General features: G+C 31.2%; 1 protein-coding gene across 4 annotated transcripts in view; it reads left to right on the top strand.

Annotated features, from left to right (window-relative positions):
- LOC144843216 (uncharacterized) overlaps window positions 1-13,640 on the top strand; it is a 30,817-nt gene that overhangs the window by 10,302 nt on the left and 6,875 nt on the right. For 2 of the 4 annotated variants that reach the window (XM_078700000.1, XM_078700002.1), the window contains exons 2-5: window positions 2,961-3,467; window positions 4,980-5,159; window positions 6,492-6,620; window positions 8,080-8,235. In XM_078700000.1, coding sequence (XP_078556126.1) covers window positions 2,987-3,467; window positions 4,980-5,159; window positions 6,492-6,620; window positions 8,080-8,235 — 946 coding nt within the window. In that variant the 5' untranslated portion in view covers window positions 2,961-2,986. Of the gene's footprint in view, window positions 1-998; window positions 1,069-2,960; window positions 3,468-4,979; window positions 5,160-6,491; window positions 6,621-8,079; window positions 8,236-13,640 lie in introns of those variants that run through there. The other 2 variants (XM_078700001.1, XM_078700003.1) reach the window with 2 other exon arrangements.

The raw sequence follows: 13,640 nt of genomic DNA on the forward strand, positions 1-13,640 counted from the left end.
CTTGTTTTTATAGTAGTATTGCGAATTATGCTGTTGATTTTGATGAGAATCTTTGGATAATTGGTATGATGTTGATGGTTACAGTGACGATGATGGTTGTGATGGCGATATGGATAGAAAATATGACGATGGTCATGCTATTTTAATCATGATGATCTCTTGACAATTAAAGGTTCTATGTTACGTTTTCTTAATCGTACATACCGTCCATGTAGTTTGGAATCTGCGAAGTATAATTCCAGTCAGTTTGATACCCTGTGTTATGGAGCAGCGTGCAATAGCAAACAACCGTACAGGCTTTTTTTCTCCTCAGCTGTAGTATAATAGGCCTAGATAGTATTATGTTTGAGAGAATAGATACCTGTGTCATTATTTAGTAAACAGTTTAAAAATAATATGATGGAATAATAAGTGTGGGGAGGTTCGAACGCCTGTGTGTACAACCAAGAACAAGGCCTACGTATTACTATGATAATAATGCTGTCAACATTCATCGGCATATAATATATTTTCCCATTTAGTTTACGAGATTAACCTGCGAAAAAAGCACTTAACTTTAGTAATATCTAGAAAACTATACGCTATTCATTTAACAGCTTAGGAATAAAAATGATTTTATATGCCTACACAAAGTTAAAAACTCCTACTGAACATGCATGCAGTATTAATTTATTTGACAGAAACGTAATTGAGTATGCAGGTTATAGTTATTATCCATTTGGTAGACAATCTGAGAAATTACTGCATAATGTCCACTAAGCAATTCATTTATTACTTACTTCCACCATTTTTAAATGATCGTCCAGAATTGTTGAGAGTTCGTATGTATAATATACTTACAGAACATGCCTATTTTCATAAAAATCAATATATTGGTGGCGTCACAAATACTTTATTAAAATGTTGAGTTATTTTTGTCTTTAATGCATCAAAATAATCAATATTTTCTTGCCTTTTGCTCTCTCTGTTTTTTTCATTTGTTGAGTTTCCAATTGGCTTCGTTTGTATATGTTTTCTGTAGGTAACTCATACAGTGCAGCTAGGGCTGCTTATTTGACAGGAATCAAAGTAAGAAAGTAATATAAGCATCCACATTTCACATGCGTATTGATGCATCTGACCGTTGACATGTATCTTAGTTTATGTTGATGGATTTCATATTATATTGTATTTTGCGTTTTAATTTATCGTTGTTGAAAATTGTCTATTTTAATTATATCTGTTCCAAACTATATCGTATTAACAGTATAGTTGGCTGGCGTTATTGTTGGAAAACTGAATAAGAAATGTAATCAATTGAAGAATTATCGATTGATGCATTTTATACTTTATAATCATCCAAACTTTATTCATTGATAGATAATAGACTGTATTTGATATACAACATTGATACTTTCCATATTGCTAAGTAGTTCTAGCATAATATTATACCTGTACGATAACTTAAAATTATCGATGTCATTTACATGATAATTCAACCATGATTCAACCACGGGTTTAAATACACGACTTGTTTGATTAATCAACAAACCGCTCGGTGATATACTGAATATTAATTTAGAGACAATACAGATGAGGCAAACTGTGAAAATTAGAAATTACATACTACATCAATCAGATAATTTACCCAAAGAAAATTGTTTCATTATTGCATTACATATGTGTACCATTATTCCAGTGTATATTTTGGGGTATTTAATTTGTGTTGCCACACCTATGCTTGCGAATACTATAGGCCCATTGATACTACGTTCTTCTTTGATATTTCATTAAGGTGGTTTTAATATTTAATTTAATTGTGTGGCCGTTTTCAGGACGTAATACATCTTTGATATTATCACCACTTATACGTTTTTGCTATATTACAATGTTAGATTTATTACTTTGTTATTAAAGACACAGACGCCTTGGTTTTATAATGACTGTGTAAGATTAATGGGTAAACGGGATCGTCATTACGCTTAAAGTAGAGCGTCAGTAGTCAGTGGTGTAAATACAATCGTTTACATATTCCCTATTCTCACTTAAAAATACAAAGAATTGAAAATTACCTCTAGTTTATAGGATTGTTCAAACTAAAGGTAAACGCAATTTCTTGTCCTTAAGCTTAAACTGGAAACTGATGAAATTTGGATCCCCTACTCTTTTCGAAAGTTCTTTAAGGTCCACTGGTTTTCCATTCATTGCCTTTTATTGAGTCTCAGATAGTTTTATGTAGAATAGAATGCCAAAAATACATTATTGCAATAGTGTAAGTAAATGAATCAATTATTTTCCAGGGCCTGGTTATCTTTAGAGCAGGTTTCACACTCAGACGTTGAGCTTAACGCTTGACTATACAAAGCACAGCACACATTGATCCAGGCATTCAAAATATATCATGACGTAATTCTTCGGGTATTTTTTTCTCCAATATTGATGTTAGTGAATAGAAGATAATTACGAAGGAAGTGTTATGAGTGAAGTTTAATTAGACGTATGCTAATGCAAGATTAATAATACCAAATCTTCGCGTGTGTTAATAACGACACGCGATGTGTTCTAGGGCTTCAATTTATGTACAAACTAGAGCAGATCCCATAACTCACAGATGATGTATTATAAGAAATGAAATCATGATTTTAAACAACCAAGTAGCCTAAAGTAAAGTATGTACTGATCCACCCCATGGCCAATAGTTATGCAGACCGAATCAGTATTTAATTGTCTTGCTTTCTATGTTTTTTCCCTGTGGCAAACTGCCCCAGATACGTTTTAAATATTTTAAATTAATGTTGTGATAATGTTGTGATCAAACAATTCCCAGAAACTCCATTTTCCATTATACAATGATATTTCCCATGTCATGATAATGTTATGTTTAATTACAACGAACTAGTTTCTAATTTATTGATAGTATTTGACTACTAAAAGAGAATTGTATACCAGAATGTCTCATATATAATATTTTATTTTTCCAGGTTTGGTCGTGTAGAACTTTATCACTATGGAGTTGACAATGACTAGGCTGCTTCTCGTGACCATCGTCGGCGCAATTTTACCCGTTTCTATGGTATCCGCTGGTCCATGGCGCGCTCGAGCAAACAAAAAAGCCGATTTACAAGATGCATTAGATTTTCTAAAGAAACATCTAAGTGACAAAGGCGTCGACCTTCCATCACTGCCTGGATCCCGAATGGCATCTGAAGGCTTTCCCTCAAGAACAATGGGAGGTTATCCAAAAACCATGCCTATTTATGACCCAAGATTTAATTTTGGAAACCAACGAGAAACTGCAGATATAGAACCGGTAGAGATGCTAATGAATGATCAATTAAATTCTGACGATGAGGTATCTGATCTTGAATCTGCTGATCTTGATCTGGAAGATTCAATCTCTTCTGAAGGCGAGTTAGTAGATGATATAATTGCTGATATCATTACTAAAGAAATCATAGACGACATAGATAATGCACTAATTAATGATGGTAAGAGATTGACATTCGATAGTTTATTTTTTTCTCTGTGGCACTTTTAACTCTTTTTATACATCACTTTATTTAAAACAAACAAACCATGCTAAATTATGGCTAACAGAAAAGTGTGTAAAACATCAAGGAGTGGAACTGTTAACGAAAGCAAGAAACAAAAAATTGTGGCAGAACATGATCGCCTACGTCCGTAGATATGGAACCTAGGGGGAGAGATAGGGTCCATTTATACTAAGACGATAACGATCGACGATAATTAGATAAATATGCATTTTAAACATAAAACAAAAGAAATCGAAAATGTTATCATCCTAGAATTATAGGATAACTATTTATGCTGCCTTTGATGAGAATAATAATTTCACAAGTCCAATCAAATGACGTCATGATTAGTAAGAGCAATAATACCGCGACGATACTACAACTTTATTGTTCTTATTGATTATGACGTCATGTCATTAGATGTTAACACATATAATTTTAATCAAAATGGTTATCCTATCGAATGAAAACTGTTCTAATTTCTTTTGATTTATGCAAGAAAATGTATGTTTATCTATTTATCGTAGATATCTTCCTAGTATAAATAATGGGCATTTAGAGTTACCGACATCACATTGAAAATATACAAGCAAAACTTTGCATCGTAAGAAGAAAGCTTAGACAAAATAAAAAGTGTATCGTAAAGTTGATTCTCTGTACTGTTTCTATAATCATGTGCAAATTTTTCTAAGAACAATGTTTACATAAAATATAAGGAGTACATGTGACGCTTGTAGCATAGGCCATAAGACTAACCTAATCCTGAACGTAATACATATGATTTACAGAATTCGCCTATTACTGGACATTATACAGTAATGCCATTATGGGGAGGTACTTTACAAAATCCGGGTGCTTTCAACCAAATTCCAACTGTCCATCCATGTCATATTCTCTTACAAGTCAGAGTGCCAGCAAGTGTAATTTTAATCATGTTTACGTTCGGGCAATCCCATAATGCACATAATTTAATCAAAATTTTCTATAGTGTTGAGATCTACTAAAAACTCGTTATTAAGCTCATAAAACAGGCAGTGTAAATAGAAGTCAGTAATAACGTAAACTGAATTTAATATACAACTTTCTTAAGGTCTTTTTATGAGATTTTTTTATTGAGTAATAAACATTGAATTGTAACATCGAGTTATTGTATTGCACATAGCAATAACAACGTTTATTTTCGTTTGATATTGATATTTTAACAAAAGAACATCGTACACATAATATGCTATATATGCTTCTGTTTTTTAAAAGTGCCAATATGTGATAATAGTAATTATCATGTTTTACTTAGGTATACTACCATACAATAAAATACACTTTTTTTGTTTATTTATTTGTAATTGTTATAAAAGAGCAAAGCATTGGGTGTTATACCCTTGGATATTTTAAATATATTATAATATTCAAGATTTTTACAAATATTTTTAACATTTCTGTTAATTCAATCATTTCTTTACTTTATAGATGAAACTGATAATTTAGACAATTATTACACTGAAGATGAAAGTCCTACCGTTTCATTTGACTACAATGAAGAGATGGGAAATTATGAACGTTTCTTGCAACAACAAATGGAAAACGAAGAAGAGACACCAATCGGTAAGCAAAGGAACGGAATACCTCTTAGGCCCGAGACACCAATCGGTAAGCAAATGAACAGAATGCATCTTAGGCCTACGTATAATGTCTTTTTCTAAATTTGACCATAAGTTAAAACAGTTAGGAAATAGTAACCATTTTCAGCTGGCCCTATAAATAATAATTATTCGATGGACTTCTATAACACTAACAGCTATTTAGAATATAGTTTCATAGTTTTTATTAATCTTCATTTTCATGTTTTTGGGGAACAATACATCTTTAAGGTGTAACTCGTTTGTCACTACTCTGAAAAGTGGTCTTCAAATTTTGTTGGATTGGAACATATTCAATATTTTTACAGCAAGTTTATTTGTACCCAACAAGAAAATATTTGAAGAAAGGCCTATACTTTCCTGTATACCCACGAAATGATATCTATTTAAATAACGTAATTCAATGCAATGAGATTGCAGTTATTTCCAATATATAAGATAACAATCAATCTCTTGATAGTGGTAACACGAAAGCTGCTAATTATAACAATGCAAGATTGAAAGTACTGAATTTTACTCTTCCCTGTTTTAACATAGATATTTATTGAATATATACATATCCAAGTCTGTCTCTCAATTGAAACATGTTAGGTCTATTATCTTGAAATAATTAGAAGTGAAATGTTTTCCTGGACTCAGAATACACAATTATTAAAGATGAGAATAGAATTAAAATTGTTGCCTCAGACATTGATTAAACTGATACAAGCAAAGGTGACATGGACCTTTCCTGAAAAACAATTTGGCTAAGTTCCATAAAGCATATCGATCCTACATGCCATGATATTTCTAGGAAACTAGTTTTCTGATTATTATCTTTTATTTAATATTTTTTTTAATTGTACATACATGCTTTAAATTGTTAACCTTTATGTATTTATTGAAATGTTGTATTTTTTAATATTTTACAAATTAAATAATGTTATAGTTATTATGAATTGTATAGAATAATTTCAATTTTTATATATTTTTTTTGTAATTGTATTTTTATGAAATGTGTTTTGTACTGTACATGTATTGTATGAAACATGGTTCAGTAAATGAACAAAAAGTTAAGGAAAACTAAAAATATGTACTTTGCGGATTTCCGAAGAAGAAAGATATTTTCTCGTAAATATACAAATGTATAAATGCTCCACTTTTTCAGTTTTATTCATCACAATGTATAGTTACGACATGTTAGACGTTTCCTCTCGGTGATGCGACAGCCTCTTTTTCTGTGACATTCCACCGCGACTTCTTCCTTGTTTACTGTGGGCATACTGTTAGGTTTACTATCCATTCCATTGTGTTGGCATTTCATTGTGTATAACCATGATTTTATATTTAACAATAATTGTAGATAACAACAACGTTGAACTTGATGAAGATATCTTAAACGAAATAATGATGACATATTTAGAAAATGATGAAGATGGAAATGAACAAACCAGAAACGATATTTTAGTAGGCCTAAATGAAGATGAAGAAGGTAAGTAGCGTTAAGTTATCTTGTGAATTAAGTACGATAAGTGACGTATGTAATGCATTGTCTGATTTTCGAACGTTTTGTATACAAATAAATATCGAAATGCGCCAAATCTATGCTCTGGGGAAAGAAAGTGCTCCCATAAAATCGTTGAAAGCTGCCAAAGTCCTGTCCACATTCAATAAACCTTGATAAGTAGTTACAACCAGTTCCGCAATAAAATCTATTATGCCAAAGGTTTTTTTTAAATAAATATATAATAGAATGCTCATCTTTAGACCAGTGAACCGATGGCACTGTAGAAGGTGGCAAATTATTTATTTATTAAAATTCAATATTCAAATCAATTGGAGTTAGGCTAACTGTAATTAAAACTAACAACCAACGTTTTGTCTTTTCTTGCCTTTTGTATCTTCTGTTTTTTACAGAAAGAAACTACATGTACAACAAATTATATATTTTCTAAAGAATATTTCTATAAATTTTCTTGAGAATGTCTCTTACTGCATATAACTTCAATAGAAGTTTGAACAAATTTATTTTCTAATATAAATATCTTATTTATATAATTATTATAGAAGTTTTAGCATTCTTTTTTGTAGACATTTCTTTCTTTGTGAATAATGCATTGTTATAGATTTCTATAAAAATATGATATCGATTGGTTTATGTAGAATCTATAATCTATTTAAATCTATGATACAGTTAATTGTTCTTGGCCACGCGACTCGCCTCTACAAGTGTTCATAGAATAATATAGCCTAACATCCTTTAAGGGCATGATGTCCAAAGTGATGTTTTACGACTCGTGCTTCCGGTAATTCTAATTTTGAAACACGGGAAATGATGATGATATTAAGTTGTAATTTTAGATCTTAGAATTATTAATTGAAATATGTTCGTGGTAAAACGTATTTTCAGGTATCGCGGTTAGTTTTTAATTAGTTCTGAAACAGCATTTATAAGGTAGGGAAAGATAAGCTCAGATCAGGAGTAAGTTAAGCCCTGGGAAATTATATGTCCAGGCTGTGTATTTATTTATCTTACTTGTTGTTATGATAAATGTGTAGATTGATGTTTGATCGAAAATATAATTTTTAGTCGCGTGCAACGTGACTATACAGCTCACTATATCGGTCGGTTGGTCGGTAAACACTAACTTGAGCACGCGACTGCAGCCATGTATATGGCCTTGTTGTTTCACGGTAACTTCCTCATAGCAGACACAATTTAGCACGGCAACGTATCCGCTAAACCGGGGTCAAGGGGTGGGGGGTTCAAACGCACTGTTTGGATAGGAACGAGTAATCGCTCACCAGGTCTCATAGCTTCAACAGTCTTTCTTAATAATAATAATTATGCATATTACCGTTTGTGTGTCAGTATAGTTTTAACTGCCAGAGGTTCGGTAGCTGTTATATTAACAGTTTGGTTTTAATAACATCATGATTGTTTTCTTAAGGTGACATAAACACACAGACCGTCGAAGAAGAAGCAGAAGAAGAAGAACTTATCATAGCTGAGAATATTTTACGTGAAATAGAAGATGAATTGCAGAAAGAAAAAATTAAGCAACAGAGTTTATCGAAAAAGAATGCCCTTCAAGCCGTACCAAAAGGTATGATGTAGCTAGGATTTAATCAGTTCTTCTTTAGAATTTAAAGCACCACGTGGAACAGTCACATTCTTACCTTTAACCTTTAAAGATATAAAAAACGACTATTACTTCTTAAATTTTGGGAAACACAGATAGATTAAAACATAAATTATATACGGTATCTCTACTTAAATATGAAAAATGTAGTGATAAAATTGTAACGTAAAATACAGTATCACTACTTAAATATGGAAAATACTTTTAGTATACATTACACCATTAAATAGGATATAAAGAATAATATAACAAGTTAACTTATTTGCGAAAATCAGATGAAATATCAGTTACAATTTATTTACAGACAATCTAAAATGTCCTTGCATTGGAAGAGTATGTAATTTAAACTAACCTGAATAATACGAGGATAGAAACAGAAAGCTCTGAATTCTATCAACCTCGTTAGGATCGTAATAATAGTGTATTATTTATAACATTGTTTTGTGACTGGCCAATTTTGTTCCGATGTTTGTTGTTTTCTATAGTAATTATAATAATATGATTTAAATTGTGTTGGTGAAATTTAAACTTATCTGCTTAATGTGAGGATATTAATCGAAACAAATAATAATAGTGGATTCTGACTTACGATTGTGTTCGTTTGTATTGAAAGTTATACATACAATATGATAATTTAAAATTACATTGAATTATAGCTTTACAACCGAAGAATGACAATGCATTTTTAATCAGCCAGTTTTACATTGCTTTATCAAATGAGTGATGTAGAGTTTTTTTTTAATTCTTGAGTTGAATCTTAAAATACTGTGTTAGGCTTTATTAGTATCTTATTTGTATTCTCGTCTTGTTCTTGAACGTACGCGAAATGACCTAAAATGACGTCACGTCAATCACCCTCTTCAATAATCTGTATAAGAGTACCAGGGTTAATTTTATTTCAACGGTGTTTAAATAAGAATGTTTACAACAATATTATCAATCTTCGTGCAATGTATTTGTATCGGTATCGCGTAATACAAATCAGATAATCGTTTTAATGGGAACACAATGTTATTATTCGTAATATTTAACATGATGATTATATTAGATTATAATATCTCAAATATTGTTGGGAAACTATTTTGCTGATGTATCTTCTTAATTATACATACTAGAATTTCCGGCAACTCCAAAATTTTCTTTAACATGCAACGTGTTGCAAAGTGATTAACCGAATGTCGACTTAAATAAAATGATACTTTTTTTTCTCTAGCTACATATACATCCTTCTACATTTTAAATTGCTCTTGATTAGAAAGTGACATTATAGAATAGAATATTTCCATTATTATTATTTGTTAAACTAACTTACAATATCTACTCTTTAACGATATCGATTTGAAATAACACGTACTAATAGTAGTATCAACTAACATTGTTTTAAAAATGGCATTTAAGAAACATAAACTAATTTCACAGTGGCCTATCATAATACCATAATGCATAAAATAAAATGCTATTAATTACACAACTAATCTTCGCCATTTGATAAATCGCCCTACAAATATGAAGTACCATTAAATTGCGATAGCAAAGAAGATAGCCAAATTTGAACAGATTGTAATTAAGTAATTCTCTATTCTACGGACCTAATGTTTTGTCATTCATTGTTACGAATCATTGTGTGACAACGCAAAATGAATGTCAATTTAACTTATTACGTCATTTACATCAAGTACGGTAGTGGTATTATGGCCATATCTGTACTTAAGTATTAAAGTAGTGTAGGCCTCGTCCGTCGATAATGTTTAATAATGTGCAAACATAATGGTAATGTTACTTATTGATTCTTATCGTATCCACTACCTAAATAAATATTGAGTCATTGAATATAATCGTTATAGAGTTCGGAGAATGAAAGATTCATGACACTAGCTTATTTTACACACACACCTGAATAGATTTGATTTGATTGGAGAAGTTAAGTAAATTGTTAGTAGATTCATACTAGGCCTAATACTATGATATCGAAAATCGAAATGTATTATGACATTCTTAGTATTCCTGGTTGAAATTTAATATTCAGATAATAGTATGTAGTGTGTTTAGATTATTTTCGATACATTTATAATTCATACGAAAACCATCTATCAATAGACTTCATCGTCGTTAGACATAGCGCGTTCCACTATGTTGTGCCGGGTGTGTCTCAAGTGGGCCATCTATAAAATGTTATTATTTAAGTAGGCACCAAACGCAGCAGCAATCCAGAACATTATTAGTCCTAAAAATCTTCGATTTGTATATTGTCATTTGTTAGTACATTCACACTAGGCCTAGCTAGACTGATATTGAAAATCGAAATGCATTATATATCAGTAGTCTTGATTGAAATTGAATCTTCAGTTAATAGCATACTATGTTTTTTATTTGAGATTAGTTACATTTTCTTTGAATAATAAAGTGCACTTCACTTTATTTCAACAAGGTTTATCACAAATAGCGTGAGCGCTGCATTATGGGAAGAAATTGGGAGCAAAAGCGCCAGAACCACAGTATATGACGTTTTCATTATACGGTGTCGCTATTGCTCCCAACCTCTTCCCATCATGCATTGTGCAATGGCGTTCCTCGCGAAATCAAGCCATTTGCCTTATTATTAACCTGTATACTTATTGAAATAACATGAACCTCTAGTTTAGAAGAATTTTCTAATACGGCCAAACCGAACTCTTCGTTTCGTCTAAAGTAAGTTTATTATCCGGATTGGGTAAATAATCATAATTAACCGTTGGGGGCGACAAATTGCATTTGTTTATACATAGAGAACGTTATGTCTTCCCATGTGTTTATGTTTTAAAACTTAAAATGCTTGGAATTGAAATCGGTGCAAGATTCCAAATATTTGAAAGAGATTTTAGCTTTGTGCCCATCTAGATTTAACCTATTCCCTCGTCTCTGCTATGTAAAAAAGATTGTATTTTCAGGTAATAAAAACAAATATCATTTTTAAATTCTACCGCAAACAAAAACATAGAGACATCATCTTTGTTTACAATCTATACCCAACTCGCCAATTTAGTGACGTCATCGTGGTTCAATATTTCCTCTTTTACACCCTAGACTACCCCCTAAGGACAACTATCTTACAATTACCTCATTGATTTGACAGGTAAAAGTATGAAACTTCTGAATTCTAGTATCTCGAATAATTGGAATTTAATCGCATTTATGTGTGGGTGGTGGAGTTTACCAACTTAATGTTTTTGTATAATAAAGCCATTAGAAACGTCATCACACTGTAACCTTATGTACTTATACTAATGAATAGACGTATGAAGGCTATTTTAATTTACTAACATATTGCATATCTGCGGAAGTGAAATATCAACAATAAACTTGTGTAATTATTACATTATAGTTGAAGCTATAATAACTACTTCACATTATCAATAACTCCCCACGCATAGTAAATTCAAAATTCAGATAAGATTGCTATTGACAATATCGTGATTTATAGGATAATGGGGAATGCTATTTGTCGTTAAGATACATTAAAGCACATTTTATATACTTTCACTTAAGTAGTGATTTTTTTTTCTAACTTGCAGGGTGTATTTTTAAAAACTTTGTTACGTAGGCTTGCGCGTTTTCCATCTTGGCTATACATCCTTCTTCTTAAAGTTAGTGGTATACACTGAATGTTTATGAGTGCAATGGGGCAAATCATTATGTATATGTATCCTGATGTAAAATATGAGAAATATAACATTTCACCTACTTTCGAAAAGGCAGAAATCCGGATAGAGCAATTGTATACGGCGTATCAATATATCTCATTGTGCACTCGTACGTAAAAGTGTAATAGTACTGTATGTCGATTGAAAATCACATGACCTACAATCTTCCAATCAAATGACAAGAATCTATTCAGGCGTGTTAGAATAAGATATGCAATATTAAAACAAAACACCGTCATGATATAGATAGAGTTCGTTTGTTTCTAAATAATAAAGTGCGCTGGTGTCATGATCTATCCAATCACTGCGTAAAAAAAACAAAGAAATGCGGGTGAAATTTCCACAAAAGAGGAAAAACAGACCAAGAAATGTGGGTGAAATTCCAACAAAAAAGGAAAAAATATTAAGAAAAGTATGTGAAATCTCCACAAAAGAGAAAAAAATCCATTTGTAGTGTATGCATGTATTTTGCCACTTCACAATACAATTTGGACTATGATAACATTTCTTTTTAAATCAATAAAAGATGAATTTTAAAATTGACAGTAATTTGTAATGTTAGGCAGAAAAATGAGTTGAATAACTCATGAGAAAATAACACGTATCGACATGTTTGCCCTTTTCACATTAACCTGTGGTCATGTCGTCCATAATTTGATCATCATAAGACCACGGGCAGACGTCGTATGAATTGTAAGCAGTTTAAATATTATTTATTTCATTATATTGTAAGAATATGATCGATTAATCATCACCTTAACCTTTGGATTGTTTGGGGGCATCAATAGTTTATAAGTTTAGTCATGATTGGTGAGCTTTAGCTTGATGTTATTGTACTTGTTATATTATTATAGTATTCATCTTATGAGGTATGAAGGCTATTAGTATTATCATTAATATCATTATCGCTGCCTAGAGAAAGAGTTTGATTTGAAACGACCTTAGTCCTATCTATGCACTCTCGTCTGACCATAGAATCTGTCAAAATTGTGTCGATAAATGGAGCGAGCAAAAGCCATCACTGAAGACAGGCTACGTGTAGGGCAATTAAAAGCAAACTGTGGAGTAAAAAATAGAAATTCTATCTATATGTTGAGAAAATGAATTACTTTTGAAATTGTGTTTGTAATATTTTTTTACACTATCTTACTCTTTCTATCTAGATTTTCAGTGACGTCAAATATTGCGTGATCTGTTACATGTATTTACTTAATTAAATGTGCGTGATCAAACACAAATTAATAATAAAACATTCGGAAGTTATAATATTGTTGCTTAACAACATCGATTATTCATAATTTTGACCCACGTTTTTTTGTTATTCTTCAATATATGAATATTGAATAATTACGCAGGCATTGTTTTCATGAGCGATGTATACCATTTCAATTTCCTATTATATTGGTAACTTGAATCATGACGTCACTCATTTTTAAATTACAGCAAAGACCATAAGCAATGTAAATTTTAAGACAACCGTAAATCCTGTATTTGATTTTAATTGGAAAAAAATACATCCGGAAGTGTACTTTATCATTGGTAATTTCATTATGAAGAGTTTCATTTTGAACCTAACAAACTTCATTAATCATTCAGTATGTAAATATTCAATAATACATTTTTAATTTGAGAAAATTACTTTTAGTAAATAATTTACGTGTGATATATCCTATCAAATTATTTATTCAT

This window comes from Antedon bifida, chromosome 5, assembly GCF_963402885.1.
Source record: "Antedon bifida chromosome 5, ecAntBifi1.1, whole genome shotgun sequence".
Classification (NCBI taxonomy): Eukaryota; Metazoa; Echinodermata; class Crinoidea; order Comatulida; family Antedonidae; genus Antedon; species Antedon bifida.